We start from the raw sequence: 25,033 nt of genomic DNA, 5'->3' as shown, positions 1-25,033 counted from the left end.
GCGCAGTGAGGCAGCAGTGCTAACCACTGAGCCACTGAGGCATCTTTGTTTTAAGCCTACTGCACCTGGTATTCCCAGGCAGTCTCGTATCCAAGTACTAACCAGGCCAGATTCTGCTTAGCTTCTGAAGCAAGACAAGAAAAACCTGAAGAAGGATCGAGGCCTGAAATGTCAATTCTCCTGCTCCTCTGATGCTGCTTGGCCTGCTGTGTTCATCCAGATCTACACCTTTAATCAGAGTCTTTTGTAGGGTATAAGAAGAGCTTCAATTTGTAGTGTCCACTTAGCAACATTTCAATGAGCACGTTATACAGTCTTCTAAACTGCAGAAAATGTTGGCCTAGGCACTCTGTGCTCTATGGACAGTTTCCCACAATGCACAATGACTGCTCCTAGAGGACTATCAAGTCAGTGAAAGATGCTTTCTGGTCTGACTGAAACCTTTTGGTCTTCTGATGTCAAGTTGACCTCTTCCAAATGTTGCAGACTGCCTTATTTCAAAGGATCAGGACTGCATGTTGAATGATGCACTAAAGCTTGGGGCAGCTGCAGTGGGGAAAGACCACCATCTAATAACTTTCTGCTTAAGTATGATGAGGGTCTGCTCAGTTGCCTGACCATCTTGCTGCCTCCAAATGAACACAAATAGTTTCCTGCAGGCATAGGTGAGTAGACCAAAACTGTACACATTAATCCAGAGCCCGTTATAATTGTATTAAAACTTCTTCAAACTTGTTAAATCTGGACAAATCAGTCTAAGCTCATGATGTACAAATTATTGGAAATTCAACATGGATTTCCAAGGGGAAGGTCGGGTTTGGTGACCCATTTTGACTTGAGGGGGTTTCACGAGGAAAGCGAGGTCTGGTAAGACAATGGCAAGGTTCTTTCCACTGGCGCCCCCTTGCTGTTTTTAGAAACAGCGCAGGAAAAGTGCAAAATATCAGTGCGCTCGCCCAACGAAACTTCTTATGCTTGAATAATCCTGTGACTCCGGATTGCCCTGGCTGACCTAGGTTGATAGAGGCAGCTTGTTTCTACAGCATGGGCAGTGTACAGAGAATGTAGAATGGCTGAGAGGGAATTACTTACATTCCTCTACTGCTAAAGGAGACAAAGGAAATTTGGCATGTCCATAAAGACACCAATTTTTACAGACCCGCTGTAGAAAGCATTCTATCTGTTTGCATCATGATGTGGTATGGCAACTGCTCTGCCTAGGACTTTAAGAAACTACAGAGAGTTGTCAACACTACCTAGTCCATCATACAGGCCAACCTGCCATCCATTGACTCCATCTATACTTTTCACTACCTCATGAATGCAGACAACATCATCAAAGACCACTCCAACCCCAGTTATAATCACTTCCAACCTCTTGCATTGTGCAGAAGATACAAAGGCTTAAACCCACATACCAACAAATTCATCAACAGCTTCTTTCCTCCTGTAATTAGACTTCTGATTGGACCTCTCAAATTTTAAATTGAATGTTGATCTCGCTCTTTGTGCACTTTCTCTGCAGCCATAACATTGTATTCTTCTCACTGATAGCTCTCCTAGATTTTGTTTTATATTCTTTTCCTCGGTTACTAAACTTATAGCAAAAAAATGACACAGCTCCCAAATCTATGGCAAGAGTGGAGAATTCTTTTTTATATATCACAGGAATATTACCCCTACAATGCAAATGTGTTATTCTCCATGATGCTAAATAACCTCAGAATCTCGTTTGTGCTGATGGAAAGACAGATTTATTCCTTCAAGTCTTTCTTGATAATTTCAGGGAAGGAAATGCCGACTTTACCTGTTTAGTCTACATGTGACTCCCAACCCATGGTGATGTGGTTGAATTGTGGGCTGGGCAATAACTGCTAGCTTGGCCAGCAATGTCCACATCCCGTGAATCAATTTTAAAAAAAAACAGACCTGGTGAATCTGTACCTTTATCTACTCTCTTGCTTCCAGAAGACCAAACTGCAGTCCTATAAAGATTTAATGCTATCTTGTGGTTATTATTCAGGCATATTATGACACATCTCCAGGGCAGGTGGGATTTGAACTTACGCCCTCTGGCTTGTAGGCATAGTGCCACAAGACTGACTAGGCTGCGGGCTCTGCTATTAATAACGTGCAAAGCTGAAGTGCCTAATTCAAGCCAATGTTCCAGTTTAGTGGGATAGCATGCTAGCCTCATAAATCTGAGATCTTGAATTTGGATCTCAGTAGACACCTTTTGAGGGCTCTTGAGCTGCACTTGTAATGCTTGACCTGTCACAGAGGAATGTTGTAACTTCCCACACTTTCTTTGTACAAAGTGCAATGTTGGTAAATGAAATGTACAGATGCTCCTCTGTCACTCTTTTTCAGCCTATTCTTTTATCTCATCAGTATCCCTGTATCTCAGAGTTATTTGCTGTTATTCTGGACAAATGTGCCCATAAAAAAAGGCTCAGCACAAACATTAAAGTAGTTGGTAAGTAGAATTAACAGCATTACACAATCCTTATGGGACATCTCTATTATTTATAACCATTCTGAGGAACTGTCCTAACCGGCATTCCCCATTCCTCCCTTCCAACTGGTTATTAGGCCAATTCACTGGCCTCTCACATTCCCTTTGTCTTGATTTTCCCCAACAGTCCCCTTGTGTGTCACCTTGTCAAAGGCACCTATTATATTTCCTCCATCCGTATCACTGACACTTCACTAGAGAACTATCAGTTTGGTTAAGAGCAATCTACCTCTCTAAAATCCATGTTGCTGCTGTGGGTCATTTTCTCTGAGCCTTGATACTCATTAATCTCATCTTTAGTCAATGATTTCCCAAATTATTTCCGCCTCTGCTGTTGAAAAGGGGAATTAGGTAGCTATCCTCAGTCGCCTGACACGCGTCAAATGGAGGGGTGAGGGTAGTGGAGTTGGGTGTGTGTAAAGAAGGGACAGGTCTTGATCTTGTTTTAGCCTGGGCTTTCACCACCAGAGAAATGCCAGCTCGGGCGACAGTGAAATTTTCACATTCTTTCGGTGTCTGTGCGGGTTTCCTCTGCGTGCTCTATTTCCTCCCACAGTCCAGGTTAAATGGATTGGCCGTGTAAATTGCCCACAGTATGCAGGCTAGTTGGGTGGAGGCATGGAACAGACTGGGCTGTAGGCCGGAGTGGAACTGGGACAGCTAGCATGCCCTGAATGGAGTGGGACGGTCGGCATGCCCTGAGCGGAGGGGAGGGGACGGCATGCTAGAGGCCCCAGTGAAGGCAGGACCACCAGTATGCCCTGAATTGAGCGGGACAGCCAGTGTACCCCAAGCAGAAATGGGGAAGATTGTTGGAATGGGGACCAGTGCTGGTATTCAGCAGCTTGTGAGCCTTGTCAGACCATATGTGGAAGACCTCTGCGTTGATTCACTGCAGGGCAATTATAGAAAGGCTGTAATGTTTATCTTTTCTTTACTTCTTATTTTTCTAACTTACACTATGAATATCTGTAAGATAATGTAACTTCTTTATTCTTTATCTCTCTACTTTGTATCTAAGATTTGTAGCTACGCACTTTGTATCTAACATGGCTCAATATGGAGTGGTATTGTAAACTTTTCACTGTGCTCCTGCACTTTTGTACTTGAGTACACGTGACAATAAACCTAATTCTGATTCTAATTCTAACTGCAGGTTTACAGGAATAGGGTGGGGCTGAGTGTCTGGGTGGGATGCTCTTTGGAGGGTCAGTGTGGACTTCATGGGCCAAATGGCCTGCTTCCACACTGTAGGGATTCTATGATTTTCATCAGTTGCCCATGTAAAGGACCCAAATTAGATGGAAGTCATTTGGACAAGAATATCTGCCCAGTTCCTTGGGCTTTAACTCGCATCTTTGTCCAATTTCTGGCCACATAATAGCCAGTACAGTAAAAGTCCTTCTAATGGTGGATTTTCTGGAATCCAACAGTTCTGTTTCTCAACAATATGCATTTGGATTTGTGCATTATATTTTTCTGCCTGTGAGTCTAATGTTAACCCACTTCTGCTTGACTTCTGATATTTTCATGGGAGAAAGCTTTTGGAAAACTGCACAAAACAAAGTAGTTTGAAACACTGCTAAATCGGGCTTAAAGTTCTCCAGGCCTATTAATTTTGGTCTCTGAGCGAACCAGCCCATTCCGAAGTTATAGGTTTGAGCAAGTGCATGTGCCTCAGCTCATTGTTTTTTTCCCAATGTTTCAGAAACTAGAAGACACTGTACTGAACCCAGAGTTGAGTGGAAAGGACAGGAGTCTGACTGTTCGTGGAGCGGGCGAGGGCACGACACTAACTACGGTTCCCGCTCGAATCCGAGAGATAGTTACCAAGAATCTAACCGAGGAAAGAATGGAAGGTTAGTGAATTGCTTGATCTGAAAAACACATTTTTAATGAGTGAACAGGCTGGTATATATTTTATATTTTGTACCAATGCAGAGATTATACTGTGTAACAGGTTTTATTCAGTGCATTAAAACATCTGCCTCTTACTTCAGTTCCGAATTTAATCTTTTTCTACATTTTGTTCACCTTTCCCTGAGTTCACACCCAGACTTAACTGAACAAGCACAGTGACCTCAATAGTAAACAGACTCACATAATCAAACACAAAGCAAGTGAACATTCGATTTTCTTTTCACCTTGTGAAACTAAACATATTATTTTAAACAAAAGCATCCCGAACAACAAATATGTATATCGAGTCTTTTCCTACTTCCCAGTTTGCTTGAAGTACAGAGATAATTGTTGAACTATGAACATCTCTGGTGGGTATGTTGAAGTTTATAAATTTGAGTTGGTAATTCTCAATGACCAACGTGATGAGTTGGAAGACCAACATCAGAGATGTTCATTGGCAATGCAAATGCATGCACGTAATCACTGTTCTTGAAGTAACCTCGTTTGCTCATGATCAGGTATCTCATGTCCCATCTTGTGTTGTCATCTAATAGATCAGAATTATGCTGAGCAAACATTTAATCTGCTTTGACCCAGGTAAAGGTAATGCAAATTTGTGGTCACGATTTGATTGTTTGATAAAATCTTCAGGAGTGTTTTGGGTGCACAGGGTATTCTTGGTACTGAAACACACTTTCAAGGAAAACTACAAGATATCAGTTTTAAGATAATGAAATGTGAGGCTGGATGAACACAGCAGGCCCAGCAGCATCCCAGGAGCACAAAAGCTGACGTTTCGGGCCTAGACCCTTTATCAGAGAGGGGGATGGGGTGAGGGTTCTGGAATAAATAGGGAGAGAGGGGGAGGCGGACCGAAGATGGAGAGAAAAGAAGATAGGTGGAGAGGAGAGTATAGGTGGGGAGGTAGGGAGGGGATAGGTCAGTCCAGGGAAGACGGACAGGTCAAAGAGGTGGGATGAGGTTAGTAGGTAGGAGATGGAGGTGCGGCTTGGGGTGGGAGGAAGGGATGGGTGAGAGGAAGAACAGGTTAGGGAGGCAGAGACAGGTTGGACTGGTTTTGGGATGCAGTGGGTGGAGGGGAAGAGCTGGGCTGGTTGTGTGGTGCAGTGGGGGTAGGGGACGAACTGGGCTGGTTTTGGGATGCGGTGGGGGAAGGGGAGATTTTGAAGCTGGTGAAGTCCACATTGATACCATTGGGCTGCAGGGTTCCCAAGCGGAATATGAGTTGCTGTTCCTGCAACCTTCGGGTGGCATCATTGTGGCACTGCAGGAGGCCCATGATGGACATGTCATCTAAAGAACGGGAGGGGGAGTGGAAATGGTTTGCGACTGGGAGGTGCAGTTGTTTATTGCGAACCGAGCAGAGGTGTTCTGCAAAGCGGTCCCCAAGCCTCCACTTGGTTTCCCCAATGTAGAGGAAGCCACACCGGGTACAGTGGATGCACTATACCACATTGGCAGATGTGCAGGTGAACCTCTGCTTAATATGGAAAGTCACCTTGGGGCCTGGGATAGGGGTGAGGGAGGAGGTGTGGGGGCAAGTGTAGCATTTCCTGCGGTTGCAGGGGAAGGTGCCGGGTGTGGTGGGGTTGGAGGGCAGTGTGGAGTGAACAAGGGAGTCACGGAGAGAGTGGTCTCTCCGGAAAGCAGACAAGGGTGGGGATGGAAAAATGTCTTGGGTGGTGGGATCGGATTGTAGATGGCGCAAGTGTCGGAGGATGATGCGTTGTATCCGGAGGTTGGTGGGGTGGTGTGTGAGAACGAGGGGGATCCTCTTTGGGCGGTTGTGGTGGGGGCGGGTGTGAGGGATGTGTTGCGGGAAATGTGGGAGACGCGGTCAAGCGCGTTCTCGACCACTGTGGGGGGAAAGTTGTGGTCCTTGAAGAACTTGGACATCTGGGATGTGCGGGAGTGGAATGCCTCATCGTGGGAGCAGATGCGGCGGAGGCGGAGGAATTGGGAATAGGGGATGGAATTTTTGCAGGAGAGTGGGTGGGAGGAGGTGTATTCTAGGTAGCTGTGGGAGTCGGTGGGCTTGAAATGGACATCAGTTACAAGCTGGTTGCCTGAGATGGAGACTGAGAGGTCCAGGAAGGTGAGGGATGTGTTGGAGATGGCCCAGGTGAACTGAAGGTTGGGGTGGAAGGTGTTGGTGAAGTGGATGAACTGTTCGAGCTCCTCTGGGGAGCAAGAGGCGGCGCCGATACAGTCATCACAAGATATCAGTTTTGTTCCATGAAGACTTTCAACAGCTGGCCTGTCAAATATTGAGCTGCTAGAAGACTGTGGAGTTATAAGATGGTGCTGATAGTTATTGGATTTTAGGAGGTGATACTTATGTGGAATGCTTTGCCTCTTGGAATGGTGGCTTAGTGGTTAGCACTGCTGTCTCATAACACCAAAGACCTGGGTTCAATTCCATGCTTAGTGACGGTGTGGAGTTTGCTTGTTCTCACCTTGTCTGTGTGGGTTCTGTCTGGGTGCTCTGGTTTCCACCCACAGTCTAAAGATGTGCAGGTTAGGTGGTCTGGGTATGGGAAATTCAGGGTTACAGAGGTCTGTGTGGGATGCTCTTTGGAGGGGTATTGTGGACTTGACATGCTGAATGGCTTGCTTCTATACCATAGGGATTCTATGATAGCTTTGTTGGTCACCTTAAAGGTTAATGCATAGTCTAACTCCACATTTGGTTTCATAGTTTTCTGAAATTTGATATCCACATTAATGTGTTGATTCGGTCAATGATACAATCTGCCTCAAGTTGTTTCAGCTTCTGTGACACTTTGACAAGGATTTTAAATGGCAAATGCACCCCAAATTTTATGAAAGTGGTGCAAATGATGTGTTATCGTGTGGTTCAAGCAAATATTTTGAGATAACAAGGTGTAGAGCTGGATGAACACAGCAGGCCAAGCAGCATCATAGGAGCAGGAAAGCTGACATTTCGGGCCGAGACCCTTCTTCAGAAATGGTGGAGAAGGAGGAGGTTCTGAAATAAATAGGGAGAGAGGGGGAGGCAGATAGAAGATGGACAGAGGAGAAGATAGGTGGAGAGGAGACAGACCGGTCAAAAAGGAGGGGATGGAGCCAATAAAGGTGAGTGTAGGTAGTCGGGCAGTTGGGACTGCCCTGGTCGACCCATTGTCTCCGCCTGCTCCTGCCCCACCGAACCTATCTCATCTCTGTTTTCTCCCCCTTAGTCCAGAAACTCCCGACCTACATCCGTGACACCAGCCACGCCCCCCACCTCCTCCATAACTTCCAATTCCCCGGTCCCCAACACCTCATCTCTACCATGGACGTCCAGTCCCTATACACTTGTATTCCCCATACAGAGTGCCTAAAGGCCCTCAACAACTTCTCTTTCAATTCCTCCCACTTCCTACAGACAAAAGCGGTGGCCATGGGTACCCGCATGGGCCCAAGATTTGCCTGCCTCTTTGTAGGTTATGTGGAACAGTCGCTCTTCCGTACCTACACTGGCCCTAAACCCCACCTCTTCCTCTGTTACATTGATCACTATATCGGCGATGCCTCTTGCTCCCAAGAGGAGCTCGAACAGTTCATCCACTTCACTAACACCTTCCACCCCAACCTCAAGTTCACCTGGACCATCTCGAACACATCCCTCACCTTCCTGGACCTCTCTGTCTCCATCTCAGGCAACCACCTACAAACCGATGTACATTTCAAGCCCACCGACTCCCACAGCGACCTAGAATACACCTCCTCCCACCCACCTTTCTGCAAAAATGCCATCCCTATTCCTAATTCCTTCACCTCCGCTGCATCTGCTCCCAGGATGAGGCATTCCACTCCCGTACATCACAGATGTCCTCGTTTTGCAAGGACTGCAGTGTCACCCCCTCAATAGTTGAGAACACCCTTGACTGTGTCTCCTGCATTTCCCGCAACTCATCCCTCACACCTCCTCCTCACAATAACAACCAAAACAGAATCCCCCTTGTCCTCACGTATAACCGCACCAACCTCCGGATCCAACGCATCATCCTCCCGCACTTCTGCCATCTGCAGTCCAACCCCACTACCAAAGACATTTTCCCCGCCTCATCCTTATCTGCCTTCCGGAGGGACCACTCTCTCCATGACTCCCTTGTCTGCTCCACACTCCCCTCCAGCCCCACCATCCCTGGCACGTTTCCCTGCAAACGCAGGGAGTGCTATACCTGCCCCCACACCTCCCCCCTCACCCCCATCCCAGGCCCCAAGAAGACTTTCCACATGAAGCACATGTTCACCTGCACATCTGCCAATGTGGTATACTATCCGCTGTACCCGTTGTGGCCTCCTCTACGTTGAGGAAACCAAGTGGAGACTTGGGGGCCACTGCAGATCTCCTACGCTTGGTTCTCAATAAACAACTGCACCTCTCAGTCACGAACCATTTCCACTCCCCCTCCCATTCCTTAGACAACATGTCCATCCTGGGCCTCCTGCAGTGCCACAATGATGCCACCCGTAGGTTGCAGGAACAGCAACTCATATTCCTCTTGGGAACCCTGCAGCCCAATGGTATCAATGTGGACTTTACAAGCTTCAAAATCGCCTCTCCGCCTACTGCATCCCAAAACCAACCCAGCTTGTCCCCGCCTCCCTAACCTGTCCTTCGGCTTTCCCCTCCTCCCATGTCAAGCCGTACCCCTATTTCTTACCTACTAACCTCATCCTGCCCCCTTGACCTGTCCGTGCTCTCTGAACTGACCTATCTCCTCCCTACCTCCCCACCTACACTCACCTTTACTGGCTCCATCCCCGCCTCTCTGACTTGTCTGTTTCCTCTCCACCTACTGTCCGCCTCCACCTCTCTCCCTATTTATTTCAGAACCTCCTCCCCCTCCCCCATTTCTGAAGAATGGTCTAGGCCTGAAACGTCAGCTTTCCTACTACCATGATGCTGCTTGGCCTGCTGTGTTCATCTAGCTCTACACCTTGTTATCTCAGATTCTCCAGCATCTGCAGTTCCTACTATCTCTGAAGCAAATATTTTGCTTGGTTCATTGTGTAAGAAAACCTCTGTGGGCCCAAAGGGCCTTATGCTTGCTTTTGTATCTCTGTAAATAATTTGATGGGACTGTAGAGGTTGTCTCTTCTCTCTTTCATTAACTGGTTCTCTGGATCATAACACAATTTAATAGTCTCTGCTTTGGTGAGCATGCTGGGGAGGCCTATAAAATACTCTGTGGCTCAATCTGAAATTTTATTCGGGGCAGACAAAGCCCATTGATGCCTACTTCCTGTCTGCTTTTGTGTTAGGGAGGGATATTAAGGAATTCAGTTTTGCAGAGATTTAATGTAATTGAAGGGCTGATTTGGCTCCTTCAGTGTTCAGTCAAGATGGTGGGTGTTTGCACTGGATCGTAGTCCTGGAACTCCTTCCTTAATAGTCCTGTGGCTGTAAGCACTCTCAATGGACTGGGTGATTCAAGAAGGCAACTCACTGCCATCTTCTCAAGGGCATCAATATTGGTTATGTTACCGATGCTCACATCCTATAGGCACATAAAAAAGTACAGGCCAGACTGGAGAGGAGCAGCAAATCTTACCTCCCTAAAGGACTTTAATTAAATCGTGTTAAACTGAATTCCAATTCATAATTGGCCAAGGTGGAATTTAATACAAGACCAGTGACATAACTGCTCTGTCGCTACATTTGATAAACCCATCATACGTGTTCACAAGTAACAGTTAGAAAAATTCAACAGAGTCTGGTAAAAGGCGTAAATCCATATTCCTTTGTTTTTGTTTGCAGGCCCACAAGATAGGAGTTCCATGGCCAGTCTCCGGGAAGAGAATTCAGTGCTGCAGGAGGAACTGTCCCGAATGGAAGACCTTTTGGCACAGAGTCATGCTGAGCGTGATGAACTAGCTATCAAATTCCGTGCTGTCAATGAGCGGGTAAGGATAGATTCATTCCTTGGACATAATTTGAACTATAAATGTTGCGTCTATCGTATGTTTAAGTGAATCTTTTAGAGCCGTGGAGAACTATAACATATAGTGTTCTGGCTGCCTGGGTTGGCTGAAAACAGTTTGGATGGCTTATTATTATTTGAAATGCTGTATCCAATGTAGTCACATTACAGGAAGGATGTGGAGGCTTTCGACAGGGTCCCAGAAGAGGTTTACCAGGATGCTGCCTGAATTAGAGGATGAGCTATAAGGAAAGGCTAGAAAAGCTCGGGTAGTTTTCTGGTGGAGGCTGAGTGCAAACTTGGTACAAGTCTATAAAATTATGAGATGCATAGCTCGAGTTGATGGACTGAATCTTTCTTCCAGAGTTGAAGTGTCTAATGCTAGGGGGTGTGCATTCAAGGTGAGAGGTGGGAAGTTCGAAAGAGATGTGAGGAACAAGTTTTTTTACACAGAGAGTGGTAGGAGTATAAAACATGCTGCTAGAGATGTTGGCAAAGGCAGATATGATAAGGGCATTTATGGGACTTTTAGATAAGCACATGAGTATGCAAGGAATAGAAGAATATGGACCAAAGGCAGGCAGAAGCGATTAGTTTCATGTGGTGTCATGTTTGACACAACATTGTGGGCTGAAGTGTCCATTCCTGAGTTGTACTCTTCTATGTTCTATAATATTGTGGTCGGTGCTTTTTGTGTTGCAGTAGGTACAATATCTGCTCTTGTAAGTGTTTTGTCTACTGCAGTGGAAACATGGTTACAGCACAGAAGGAGACCTTTAAAACTGTTGTGTCTGTGCTGCTCTTTTCAAGGGCATAATCAGCTAATCCTATTCTACTGCAATTCTCCTGGGGTTCCTCAAATCTTTACTTTTCTCTTGCTTATCCAATTGTCTTTGAATCTGCCCAAAAAAGGCAGTGCATAATAAGCTTTTACTGTTCATTGCATAGAAAGAGTTTTTCTCAATGTCACTATTGCTTCCTTGACCAATTGCCTTAAATTGGTGTCCTATGACGAATAGCCAAAGGTGATAGCATCACAACATGGCCAGGCTGACTATCAAGCAACGAATCCTCCCAAAGTGCCAAAGACTAGTAGTAAGATGAGGAGAGATTCTAGGTCAGCCATGTGATGGGTTGTAAGTTGAAACCTCCTCCAGAGCCAATTCCACTTTTTGATTTTTGAAGGTTCTTGAGAGCGACATTTTGGCTTTCAGAGGCACGTTTTGATTTTAGTCTCTCTAGATCCTTTGTTAGGTGACGTGCTCATGTAGTTACAATATCTTCAGCATATGAGTTAACACACGGGGAATTTGGACTCTTGAGATGAAGAATTAGAAGAATTCATTAATATCTTAAATAATTATGACTGCTCCAATAAACTTAAACCAGAAGCCAGAAGGAAAGCATGAAGTTTCTGGACACCAGTGTTTAACTTGGCTCAAGACAACCATCTGTAAGTTGGCAACAAATACTTACTTTAAAAAAGTAACAGACACACATTTCTATACAGAAAAAAATCATCACTCTAACCCCCTTCTGAGGACAGGTCACAGCGAAATGCTTAGATCATTGTCTTTTGTGTTTGTCAATGTTGAAGATATCAGGGCAACTCCTCTCTGACCCAGTGTCACCACCTCTGGTGAGTTGCATATTTGGTGGGACAGGACATCCCTAGTGATGTCTGGAACATAGACCATCTAGCACCATCTCTGTTAATATCTATCCTAAGCTAGATTGTTGTTGAAGAAATTGATGGGTTTGAAGGCTGAAAAATCCCCAGGGCCTTTTAATCTACATCCCAGAGTACTTAAGGAAGTGTCCAGAGAAATAATGGATGCATTGATGGGCATCTTCCAAGATTCGTTAGACTCTGGAACAGTTCTTCCAGATTGGAGGGTAGCTTAACGTAATCCTACTATTGAAAAAGGGAGGTAGAGAGAAAACAGGGAGAGAAAAAGCAGAGAATTTAGAAAACTGGTAGAAAGAGACACAGTCAGCATAGACTTATAAAAAGGAAATCATGCTCAACAAATCTACTTGAATTCTTTGAGGCTGTAACTGGTAGTGTTGATCATGGAAGCCAATAAATGTGATTTATTCGGACTTTCAGAAGGCTTTTAACAAAGCCCCACATAAGAGATTAATGTTTGAAATTAAAGCTTATGCAATTAAGGTTAATGAGATGGATAGAAAATGGTTAGCAGACTGGAAACAATAGAGGTAGATGGATCTTTTTCTGAATGGCTGCCAGTGACTAATGGGGTACTAGGACCACAGCTATTCACAATGACTGTTCATGATTTAGATGAGGGATCTAAATGAAATACTTCAAAATTTTCAAATGACACAAAGCTGCCTGGATGGGTGAGCTGTGAGGAGACCACAGAGAGGTTGAAGTGTTTTGGATAGGCTGAGTAAGTGGGTAAATGTAGGGCAGATGTGGTATAATGTGGATAAATTTGAGGTTATCAACTTCCGTAGCAAAAATAGTAAGGCAGGTTATTACTTAGAGGCATAGAAATGTACAGTATGGAATCAGACCCTCTGGTCCAACTAGTCCATCACCACCAGATATCCTAAATTAATCTAGTCCCATTTGCTAGTATATGGCCCATATTCCTTTGAACCCATCCTACTCATGTGCCCATCCAGATGCCTTTTGAATATTGTAATTTTACCAGCTTCCACCACTTTGTCTGGCAGCTCATTCCATACATGCATCAACCTCTGTGTGAAAAAGTTACATGTAAGTCCTTTTTAAATCTTTCCCCTCTCACCTTAAAGCTTTGCCTTCTAGCTTTGAACCCCCCCACCCCATGGAAAAGACCTTGGTTATTCATCCTATCCGTGCTCCTGATATAACCCTCCATAAGGTAACTCCTCAGCCTCTGACGCTCCAGGGAAAATAACCCCAGTCTATTCAGCCTCTCTACATGGCACAAACCCTCCAAGCCTGGCAACATTCTTGTAAATCTTTTCTGAACCCCCTCAAGTTGAACAACATCTTTCCTAAAGGAGGGAGACTAGACTTGAAAGTAGTATTTCAAAGGTGGCCTACCCAATGTTCTATACAACTGCAACATGACATCCCAACTCCTATATTCAATGTCTTACTCTATTTGTATGCCTGTAAATTGAGAGTCAGCAATGTTCCATGAGACCCAGGATTTCTCATGCACCAGCCACTGAAAGTAAGTGTGAGGGGGCAGCAGGCAGTAATGTATGTTGGCCTTCATAGCGAGAGGATTTGAATACTGGAATAAGGATATCTTGCTGCAGTTATACACCGCATTGGTGAGGCCACACCTGGAATATTGTGTGCAGTTTTGGTCTCCTTATTAGATTAGATTCCTACAGTGTGGAAACAGGCCCTGTGGCCCAACAAGGCCACACCGCCCCTTGCAGCATCCCACCCAGACCCATCCCTCTAAACACTACGGGCAATTTAGCATGGCCAATCCACCGAGCCTGCACATCTTTGGACTGTGGGAGGAAACCAGAGCACCTGGAGGAAACCCACGCAGACACGGGGAGAATGTGCAAACTCCGCACAGACAGTTGCCTGGGGCTGGAATTGAACCCGGGTCCCTGGTGCTGTGACGCTGCAGTGCTAACCACTGAGCCACTGTGCCGTGCTGAGGAAGGATGCTGTTGCTATATAGGGAATGCAGCGAAAGTTTACCAAAATGATTGCTGGGATGGCAAGACTGACATATGAAGAGATTGAGAGACAATAAAGACTGCAGATGCTGAAGGGAAGACAGATGAAGTGATTCACTCGGTTAGGGTTGTATTCACTGCAGTTTAGGTGTGACTCTCATAGAAACCCATAAAATTCTAACAGCTGTTGACTGGTTAGAAGCAGGAAGGATGTTCCTTTTGATAGAGTAGTCCAGAATCAGCGGTCATAGTTTAAGAATAAAGGCAAAACCTTTTATGGCTGAGATGAGGAGAAATTTCTCCACCCAGAGAGTAGCAAATCTGTGGAATTCACCACCACAGAAGATGGTTGAGGTCAAAACTTTATGTTTTCAACAGGACGTGAATATAGCTCTTGTGGCTAAAGAAATCAGAGGATATGGGGGTGGGGTGGGGTTGCGGGCAAGGGCAGGAAATGTATTAAACTCAATGATCAGCCATAATCGTATTTAATGGTAGATCAGGCTTGAGAGGCTTACTCCTGCTCCTATCTTCTATGTTTCTATGGAATCATATTTTACGGACAGTGTCAGGCTGTTTTCTTTAACTCGGCTGTAGGTCAGATTTCCTAATTTTGGCATAAGCCCCAAAATGTTAATAAGGGAGACTCTGCAGTTTTAATAAAAGTTCTATATTTGGTGCCATGACTGATACTGGTCCATCCAATTTCATTTGTTTCATCAAACTTTGTTGCAGTTAGGTGCAGCTGAGTGACTGACAAGTTATTTCGGAGGATATTTAAGAGTCAAGCACATTGCTGCAGATCTAGAAGTCATGTGCAGGTCACACTCGGTGGGAGTGGCAGACTTTCCTTCCCTAAAGGACATTAGTGAGCATTAGTTATTGAATTGCCTGTAGTGGGTGCTGTATTGGTTAGTGTGGGTACTATATGTGGAGTAGTAGTGAGTACAGCTGCAGATGTTTTAGATTCATCTGTGCTGTACACTTATGGATGACACTCCTGTTTAATGGGTGCTGTGCCTGCTGACCTAATCTCTGTAGTGGATTCTCTCCCTGTTATAGTTGCTGTTTTTCATGTTGGAATGCATGTTATGTCTGCAGTGTACAAAATCAGTGTGTGCTAGTTCATAGAATCCCTACAGTGTGAAAACAGGCCATTTGGCCGAAAAAGGTCCAGGCTGCCCCTCCAAAGTGGAGCATCCCACCCAGATGTGTTCTGCTAACGCCTCATTTCCCATGTCTAACACACCTAACCATCCCTGGGCACTGTAACATGGTCAATCCACCTACTCTGCACATCTTTAGAGTGTCGGAGGAAGTCAGACCACCCAGAGGAAACCCACACAGAATGTGCAAACTCCACGCAGACACTCACCCAAGGGTAGGATCAAACCCAGGTCCCTGGCACTGTGAGGCAGCAGTGCTAAACACTGAGCCACTGTGTGTTGGTTGGGACTGTTACCTGCTGTAGTGTATCTAGTGACTGTCATTCTGGTTACTATACCCACATATAGTAAGTGTTATACTTTTTGTGGTAGATTTGGATGCCCTCTAAGAACACTTTGAGTCATTTCATCAAATTAAAGGCATTAAATAAAGGTAGGTTGTTGCTGTATTTTGAATGCAGTACAATTCAATTGGGTGTTCTTGAATCATCAGCAGGGGGCAGCATTCTTTCAGCCTGCGCCATGATAATCCCCAGTGTGGCCATGTTAGTTTTAACCTGATGCTTTAACCCTAAGCACTAACTAGGAGGTTATCCTTTCTAAAAGTTGGCTCGTACTGCAGTTTTCTATTTAATCACACTAAACAAGGCAACTGGATGCGAACTGGTGTGAATTATTGTCGTGAGACTGTTGCTTTTCTATGGCAGCTTTAACATTAATACAATCTCAAAGTGCTACATAACTTACACTGAAAATTGCTGTTGAATCACAGATGAAGAGTTAAGGTCAGGTATGTGAAGGCTAGGACAGTGCTGTAGGAGTGATGTAGCCCCAGAACAAGTGGCCAGAACAAACCACTCAGAACAAAACTTAGTCATGACAAGGACTTAGAAGTGAAGTCCTTTAGCATTGGTTCTGTCTGATCAGTAAACTCTTCCACTCTTACTCCTTGCCCAATCACGAGGATTTACAGATTGATTGTCATCCTGTTTGGCTGCATCTTCCAGTAGGGATATTAGGCCCTGACCTCGGACTTGAAGCTGGAGCTCTGGCCCAGAGTTGGGGCTGTTACCAGTGCAACTCCTGAAAAAAAAATACATAACGAGCCTTGAGGTTGACAGGAAGATGAGGGGGTGATAGCAGATGGAATACAATGTGAGAAAGTATGAGGTTATGCACTTTGGCATGAAGAATAGATGTGTAGGCTATTTTCTAAATAGGAAAAGGCTGCAGAAATCTGAAGCACAAAGGGACTTACAAGTCCTGGTTCAGAATTCTCTTAAGGTTAACATGCAGGTCCAGTTGGCAGTTAGTAAGGCAAATGCAATGTTAGCATTCATTGTCAGAGGGCAAAACTACAAGAGCAATGATGTACTGCTTAGGCTGAATAATGCTCTAGTCAGGCTACACTTGGAATATTGTTAGCAGTTTTGGGTCCTGTATGTAAAGTGTGCTCGCCTTGGTTGGGATCCAGAGGAACTTTACGAGAATGAACCCAGGAATGAAGGGCTTGCCATATCAAGTGTGGTTGAGGACTTTGGGTCTGTACTTGATGGAGTTTAGAAGGATGAGAGGGGGGGGGGATCTGATTTCTAGCTGGATTAAAAGTGAGGAAGATGTGTCCACTAACAGGAGAGACCACGACCTGAGGGCATAACTTCAAAGTGAAGGACGACCGTTTAGAAGTGAGTAGAAGAGGAATTTCTTCAGCCAGAGGGTGGTGAATCTATGGTACTCATTGCCACAGAGGGCGGTGGAGGCCAAGTCATTGAGTATCTTTGAGACAGAGATAGAGGGGTTGTTGATTAGTAAGGGTGGATCAAAGGTTATGGGAAGAAGGCAGGAGAATGGGGTTGAGAAACATATCAGCCATGATCAAATAGTAGAGTTGATGCGATGGACAGGATGGACTAATTCTGCTCCTATACCTGATGGTTCAATCCGGTCATGCCAGAGATTTGAATCTAGTGGATTGTATCTTCTGCTATCTGGAGATTTATAGCAGATGGAGGACAGAGGAAGAAGGCAGGTAGCAAGCAGTACAAAGGAGGCCACAGTGAATGGCATGGTTTAATTGGGGGAAGGATAGAGAGCTGGTGGTGATCAAAGAGACTGAAAGATAAGGGCATTGATGCGATTGCAAGTTGGCCAACAGGATTTTAAATTCAGGACTCTGGGGATAGAGAGACAACTAAATTAATGAGCACAATGATAAAATGTGAATAAAATTTAGTGCTAGACAGCTTCCCCACAGCATAGCTTTGAACAAGTTGGAGTGTTTGAATTATTTAATGATTCACAGATGATGATGTTTCTGGGTTTTTTTTGGCTATCCCTAACAGCCATGGTGTGGAGGATCTCCATTACTTACAGATATGTTGAATTTTTAATTGCAACACGTGTATTTAAAAAAAAAACAAACATGCATGACTATGGATGTAAATTTAGTGAATGACTAGAAAGAGAGACCCTGGAATATCACAAATGTAGAGATGACAAGGATACTTCAAAGGGATTGACATAAAAGGGAGAAATGCCCTACAACTGAACTGTAATCTTCTGGAATTATTTCAGATTGTGAACACGATGGGAGAAAAGACAATTATCTGGAAAAGAGACATGTTTTGTGTCCTCCCTTTCAAGAGAATATGAGAACAGAGGTTAAAAGCAAGTTCAGCCTTGATTTGTGGGAGAAAGTGTGCTAGGAAGCTGAGATGCTCGTGTGTGCCAGTGAGCACAGGTACATGTGTGTATTTGTCTCGGTTTGGTTGTTAGGGAAAGCTCACAATTGAAGAACCACTCAGAAATCACCCCTGAATTACAGGTAAATATCACTCTTACTCAGAGTGCTAGAAGTCAGCTCACCAACAAACCATTCAAAAGGGAACAGACCATGATAATTTCAATCAACCTGCAAAGCTAGGTATCTCAATTGTCTACTTAACCATAAACATTCAACTACTACCTCTTCACAGACAAACCAGAGAAGGAATAGTTTAGTTTTTAATTTAAAAAAAAATATTTTGGGCTTGCTTCTCATTTCTAATCAGCATGTTATATCATTATTTCTTCTCACATTCTGAAGAAAATCTGAATAAATTAGCTCCTTTTGAAATGTAAACCTCATTTGGTGTGGGAGAATACTATCCACAAGGGAGGAAACCCTTTATAAATTAATCTTGTTGTGATCAACCAGGGTGGTATGTGAATAAAGAAGGGGAGCTAGTTCATTCCTTCTCACCTTAAACCCCAACAAATGGAGGCATCCTGTATGGAATAGGAATTACTTGGGAAACCTTGTCCAGAATCTGGTCATAAAACAGTGGTCCTCGAGATGGTGATGGTCTTCATGAACAACTAACAGTCTCAGCGGTGAAGATGGCTCTGCGGGCTTTTCAAGGCAATTACAGGATTTTGATCCAATGATGAATGAAAGCTGCTGACACATTTTCAAGTCAGGATGGGTGACAGATGGGACACCAGTAGATGGTGGTGTTCCACGTGTCTGTCACTATGCTCTTTCAAGTGATTGTAGTGAACCCTTCTGTTTTTAGACCAGTCAGGGGTATGCAATGGTATTCCCCAGTGTTCTTTTTTATTCTTTCATGCAACATGGATATCACTAGAAAGACCAACATTTATTGCCCATCTCTAATTGGCTTTGAACTGACTAACATCTCATTACTTGTCTCATTACCATTCCCCTGGACTTTTTGCCAGGACATCTTTTGTTATGTATCCTTTCTGCCCTCCATCCAATCACACAACTTCTCTCCATTCTCGCTTCTACCGCCCTTTCACTCAAAACCTATTACAGCCTCTAACTTGTCTTGCTCCTGATAAAATGAATGTTAGCTCTATTTTTGTCTCTGCAGATGCTGTCAGACCTAATGAGTATTTTCCACATATTCTGTTTTTAATTGGTTTAGCCTTTATCTGACTGACAGTTCACTGTAACCATGAATGTCAAATTTTTAGATCAATAAAGTGTTAGTAACTCTATGCCAGTTTAAAAGGAGAAACTGTTACATGCAAGAGAGTGGCTAATTGGACAATCATATTTTGGGCACTGTTTGAAATCTTAGAAAAGGTCAGAAAACCATGGGTTGAAATTCCCCCTCAGAGACTTGAATCTAGACTGACATTCCAGTGCATCAGGGATAGCAAGAACTGCAGATGCTGGAGTTAGAGTCAATACAATGTGGAGCAGGTCAGGCAGCATCAGAGGAGCAGGAAAGTCGACATTTTGGGTTTACATCCTTCATCAGGACTTGAGTGCGTTACTGAGGGAGCGCTTCCCTGAGGAATTTATGAGCAGGTGTGAGCCATTTTGCTCCTTGAGCTCTGTCATCCAATAAGATCAAGATTAATCTACAAACTAACCTGCCTTGCATCCTGTTGAGATGTTTTGTTTTCAGATGTTATACTAGGCTGAGACCCCAGTCCTGTGTGGGGAGAATAAAAAGATTTGATTGTGTTAATATGTTGAACATCCATCTGGCACAGGAAGAAAGTGTCCATCTTCCACATTAATTTATTCACATTATCCAGCAGAGCATAAGTACAGGGTAGCATTTCCTAGTTAACCAGTTCAGACCTGTTATGACATACCTCCAGAGGAAGTAGGATTTGTACCCAGACCTCCGGGCTCAGGAGTAGGAACATGGCCACTGCACAACAAAAGCACTATCCATAACTGCAGAGTAATTAAGAAAATGATTTCCCTAATCAGCCTGTTATTACACACTTCTGAAACAAGTGAGATTTGAACCCACACCTCCCACTTCAGAGCTAATGACACTACCACTGCACCACAAGAGGACATAAAAGCACAGTACCTTCCACAGATCAACATTTCCCATAGGGAAACATGTTCGTGCATATGTGCTGAATCTTTCTAATGAACTAGTCCGGAGATGTTCGACACACCTTTGACTCAGGGGGTCTCGAACCCAGGCCTGCTGGTTCTGAAACAAAAACAGATATTACTGGAGAGGTTCAGTAGATCTGGAAACATCTGAAGAGAGAACACAGAGTTAACATTTTGGGTTCAGTGACCTTTCCTCAGAATGAAGTAGAGATACTATCACTGTACTGTCAGAATCCTCTTCCACATGTGCCCTGAACATATCGCAACTAGTATCTGCTGCTCTTAATCACGACTAGACTGTGCACATCTAACACTCAATTGACACAGAATTTGCAACAGCAGAACATTAGGTTATTTGGAAAAAGAGTTGGGCCTCATGACTTACATACTCAACTTCTAAAAGAGCTGGCTTCAGGGATACTGGGTAAATAATTGTCATCTTCTGACGTTCAGTGGATTGGAAGGTAATAAATCTAACACTGCCACATGAAAAAGGTATTTGGGATAAAACTGGGAACAACAAGCCAGTTAATCTGACGTCAGCAAAATGCTGTAATCTATTTTTAAGAAAGCAATAACAGGAAACTAGAAAATCATAGCGTGGTTCAGCAGAATCAGTATGCTTTTACAAAAGGAAAGGTTTGTTTCACCAATGCATTAATGTGTTTTTTTTTGTGGAGGCAACTAGCCAGGCAAAGATAAAGGAACACCTCTGTTATTAATTCTTACTCAAACTCTGCATCTGCAAATATTACTTTAAAAGTACTTAATTGACTGACTGTGGAGCACTTTGCAACATCCTGAAGCCTTTAAAGGCACCATGTAAATATGAGTACTAACTTAAGACCTTAAAAATCTTAGAACATCTCAGGAAATTGCTTGATAAGAAACAATGCCTGTATTTAAAAATAGTTTGGAGTATGTTATTTCAGGCTCGCAGTTGGGCTGTTCTGGTATTTTGTCAATTTTTAAAGAGTTAGCTAAAATGTTCTGCTGTCAATGTTTAAATTTTCTATTTTGTTGTTCAGATTATTCACTCCTTTCTTGTTGAATCAACTCAATCAGGGCTACTGCAGAAGTGAGAGTGAGGAGTTGGCTTCGGCCTCACAGGCATATTGTATACTATTAATGTCAATCAAAAGTCATTAAAATTTGCCACTCTGAATTCTTCCTCCAATGCAAATGCCAGAAATTCCATTGTAATTGTTCTATTTCTTGTGTATAGTTATTTTCTGAGCAACACTGTTCAGAGATGTTGTCACACGCTTGAACCCAGGCCTGCTGGCTGAAAGGTATGAACACTACCAGTGGACCACAAGAATTTCTCCATTTCTTGTGTATTTGCTTGCTTATATTTGGCCAGATGTGCTGTAGACTCCAGTTTTAAATTATGGTAGAAAACTTCAATGGTGAAAAGAATAAACTGGAAGCCAGCTAAATCGTTCCTGAAAATTCATTGTCCCAGTGTTAGCAAGACAAATACTGATCCTGAACTCAACTCCAGCGGAGAATTGAAGTGAAGGACTGTCTTGGTGAAATGCACTCTGAATTCCACTCTTACTTTTAAACTGCACTCCCACGATTGTCAGAGAGTCATTGTCCTGCACTTTGATTATGTATCTCACATCTACTACTTGCCCCCAATAAACTGCTTATTTACTTTGTTTCCTAGTTCATTCAATGCTAAAAACATGTCTGTTAAGGCCCTTGTGGCACCGTGATAGCATCCTTACCTCTGAGCCAGAAGGCCTAGGCTCAAGTCCCACTTATCCTGGAGGTATGCCGTAACTTGTCTGAATGGATTAAGGGCCTTGTGATACAGTGGCAGTGTGCCTACCTCTAGGCCAAATGTCTGGGTTTAAGTTCTGCCTGCCATAGATCTATGCTATAACACATCTGAACAGGCTGATTCAGGTGTGGAAAATATCCACAAATGCATCTACCTTCTTGTATAAGTAAGTTGTTAAGTATAAGTATTTTGTAAATGTCAATGAAACCACCTCTCATTCTTAGAAACTCTAAAGGATACAGGCCTAGTTGCCCAATCTCTCTTCCTAGGACAGTCCCACCATCTCAAAATGTCTGATGAAATCTTTGTTGCACTCCCTCTATGGCAGTAATATCTTGCGATAAGGAGAGTAAGGTTTACACAGGACTGCATGTGTGATCTAACTAATCTCCTGTAAAATTGAAGCAAGGCATCACTACTCCTGTGCTCTCCCCCTGTTGCAATAAAGACTAACATTCCATTAGCCTTCTTGATAGCTTGCTGCAGCTTCATACTAGCTTTCAGTAATTTATTCACTACGACGTCCAAGTCCCTTTGTACATCTGCACTTTCTGGTCTCTTACTACTTAAGAAGTACTCTGCTCATCTGCTTCTCCCACTGAAATGAATAACTTCATATTTTTCCACAATATATTCTAATCTACTATTTTCTAGCTCATTTACTAAGCCTTTCCAAAATCTTCTGAAACTGCTATACAGCACATTCCCACGTAGCTTTGTATCATCCACAAATTTGGAAATAATTCAGTTGGTCTCCACTACGAAATTGTTGATATATTGTGAGCAGCTTGGGTCCAAATACTGATCCTTGTGGTAACCCGCTAGTCCCAGCCTCCCAATGCATGAATAACCCATTTCTTCCTTCGCTCTGTTTCACGTCTGTTAGCCACTCCATGGCAGCACACTATTCCTATGTCATCTGCTTTCAGTTTTTTAACCAGCCTCTTGTGGGGGTCTTTATCAAAGGCATTCTGAAATTCTAAGTGTCCTGAGTACATCAACTCTCCTTTACCAATTTTCATTACTAGCATCTTCAAAAAAAAAATGATTTTCCCGTTTGCAAATCCATGCTGACGATGCCCAATCAGATCATGATTATCCAAATGGAGATAGTAAGAACTGCTGATGTTGGAGTCAGAGATAACAGTGTGGAGCTGGAGGTGCACAGCAGGCCAGGCAGCATCAGAGGAACAGGAAAGTTGACGTTGAGAGTCGGGACTCTGCTTGGCCCGCTGTGCTCCTCCAGCTCCACACTATGTTATCCATGATTATCTAAATGTCACATTCTTTATAATAGATTGCAATTTTTCCCTTCTACTAGTACAAGCTTACCGGGTCTGACATCCCTTGTTTTCTCTTTCTTAATCCATAGGAACTATTGCAGAATCTATAGAATTTTGGAATGTAATAACCAATGAAGTATATATCTACCATCTATCTCTGTATCCACCTTATTCTGGGATATTGACCATCAAGCTCAACAAACTTGATACTGTCCAAGGCCAAAGTAGCCTGTTTGACTGGCACCTTATTCACTGATGTTTGGTCCCTGTGCTATTGGCACACCGTAACAGCAGTGTGTATGTACCATCTACAAGATGCATGGCAGATATTCACCAAGGCTCCTTAGACACCTCCTTCCAAATCCATGAACACTAACATTTGGAAGGTAAAGGGCAGTAGATACACAGGAACACCACTTCACGTTCTCCTCCAAGCCAATTACCATTGCTGAGCTAGGATCCTAGATCTCCTTTCCCAATGGCCTTATGAGTCAATCTTCACCAATTGGACTGGAGTGGTTCAAGTGATTGCACACCATCTTCTCAAAAGAAATTAGGGATGGGTATTAAATTCTGGGCCAGGCAGTGATACACACATCCTGTGAGTGGATTTTTAAAGAGAGTCCTGGAGCTTTATCTACTTTCAATTAATTTCGGCTGTCTAATTTTCTTACTAATGCTACTTTTCTTCAACTTCTCATTCTCTATGCAACCTTGGACTGTTAATTTTGGGAGACGTCTTGTGTCTTCCTCAGTGAAAATCAGATATGATTTGTTTCTTTTAGCTTCTCTGCCATTTCTCGTTCCCCATTATAAATTCTTCTGATTCTGTCCATAATGGAGCCACATTTATCTACACACCTTTAGAAGCTGTTTTTTCGCTAGATTGCATTCATGTTTTTCTCCCTTTGCTTGATCCTTTGCTGTATTCTAAAAACTTCCTAATCCTCAGATTTACTGCTATGCCTGACAACGTTATTGGCCTTTCCTTCTACATTTCAAATACAATTCAATATAGCACAGCCACAGCCCCTTTGACCTGGCAAGTCTGCACTGATTCCAATCCTTATTTAACCCCACTACTTATTGCTCATGCACCATTTCTATCCCTCTACCCTGTTCGTGTGTCTGTCAAGATATGCCTTAAATGTTGCTAATGTGCCTGCTGCCACCACCTCCACTGACAGCCCGTTCCAGGCACCCGCCACCCTCTCTGTGAAAAATTTACCCCACACGTCTCCACTCAACTTTCCCCTTTTCATCCATTCATTATACAATCTTGAAATTCCTTTGTTAGCTGGGACTGAATGACATTTGTTTTGAGCTTTTGCTCCTTGATTAATGTATACCAACCTGTATGTCATGTATTTGTTCTTTAAAAGCTATCCCTTGCCCACCTACAGCTCTTTAGTGTATTTTCCTAATTTATTTCAGCCAACATGTGCCTTATGCCTTCATAAATTTCCTTATTCAAATTTGACAACCTTGCTTCAGGATCTATGATCTATGAAGCAACTATTTCGCTCTCAAGCATAGAACTAGGGAGGAAGGAAGAGAGTTCTGTGAATCAGATACTATATTTGAAGTTTACCTAAAAATAACATGAAATTGAAAAGAGTGAAGTAGATGCAACAAATAATAGATTGGAATTAATAGGTTAATGGCAAACAACTTGCTCAGACTGAGTCAAAAACAAGATCTGAGTGTTTTCCAAATAAAAGCAAACTATTAACGAGGAAATGGAGACCACCTCAAATACCAGCTGATAAGAAATGGGCAATGTTTCCTTAGGTGGTAGTTGTGTCTGAGTATGTCAATGAAAGTTTGAGTAGGTCATGAAATTCCAACTGCACACTGTTTAGGTATTAGGAAAACATACACTGAAAGAAGTAAT

The 25,033-nt window shown here is 43.5% G+C and overlaps 1 protein-coding gene and 1 long non-coding RNA gene across 2 annotated transcripts in view; one reads left to right on the top strand and one right to left on the bottom strand.

Annotated features, from left to right (window-relative positions):
* crocc2 (ciliary rootlet coiled-coil, rootletin family member 2) overlaps positions 1-25,033 on the top strand; it is a 270,040-nt gene that overhangs the window by 4,687 nt on the left and 240,320 nt on the right. Inside the window, exons 2-3 of the mRNA XM_048542456.2 lie at positions 4,224-4,374; positions 10,209-10,354. Of these exons, the coding sequence (XP_048398413.1) occupies positions 4,224-4,374; positions 10,209-10,354 (297 nt within the window). The remainder of the gene's footprint in view (positions 1-4,223; positions 4,375-10,208; positions 10,355-25,033) is intronic.
* On the bottom strand, positions 15,903-20,562 carry LOC125457821 (uncharacterized). The gene is made up of 4 exons (XR_007248677.1): positions 20,453-20,562; positions 20,036-20,164; positions 19,581-19,642; positions 15,903-16,280 (listed from the first exon to the last, which is right to left on the bottom strand). It is a non-coding gene; the product is annotated as an uncharacterized LOC125457821 (long non-coding RNA).

This window comes from Stegostoma tigrinum, chromosome 14 (assembly GCF_030684315.1).
Source record: "Stegostoma tigrinum isolate sSteTig4 chromosome 14, sSteTig4.hap1, whole genome shotgun sequence".
NCBI lineage: Eukaryota > Metazoa > Chordata > Chondrichthyes > Orectolobiformes > Stegostomatidae > Stegostoma > Stegostoma tigrinum.
The sequence above is the reverse complement of the archived record's forward strand: the minus strand, read 5'-3'. Positions and strand labels throughout refer to the sequence as shown.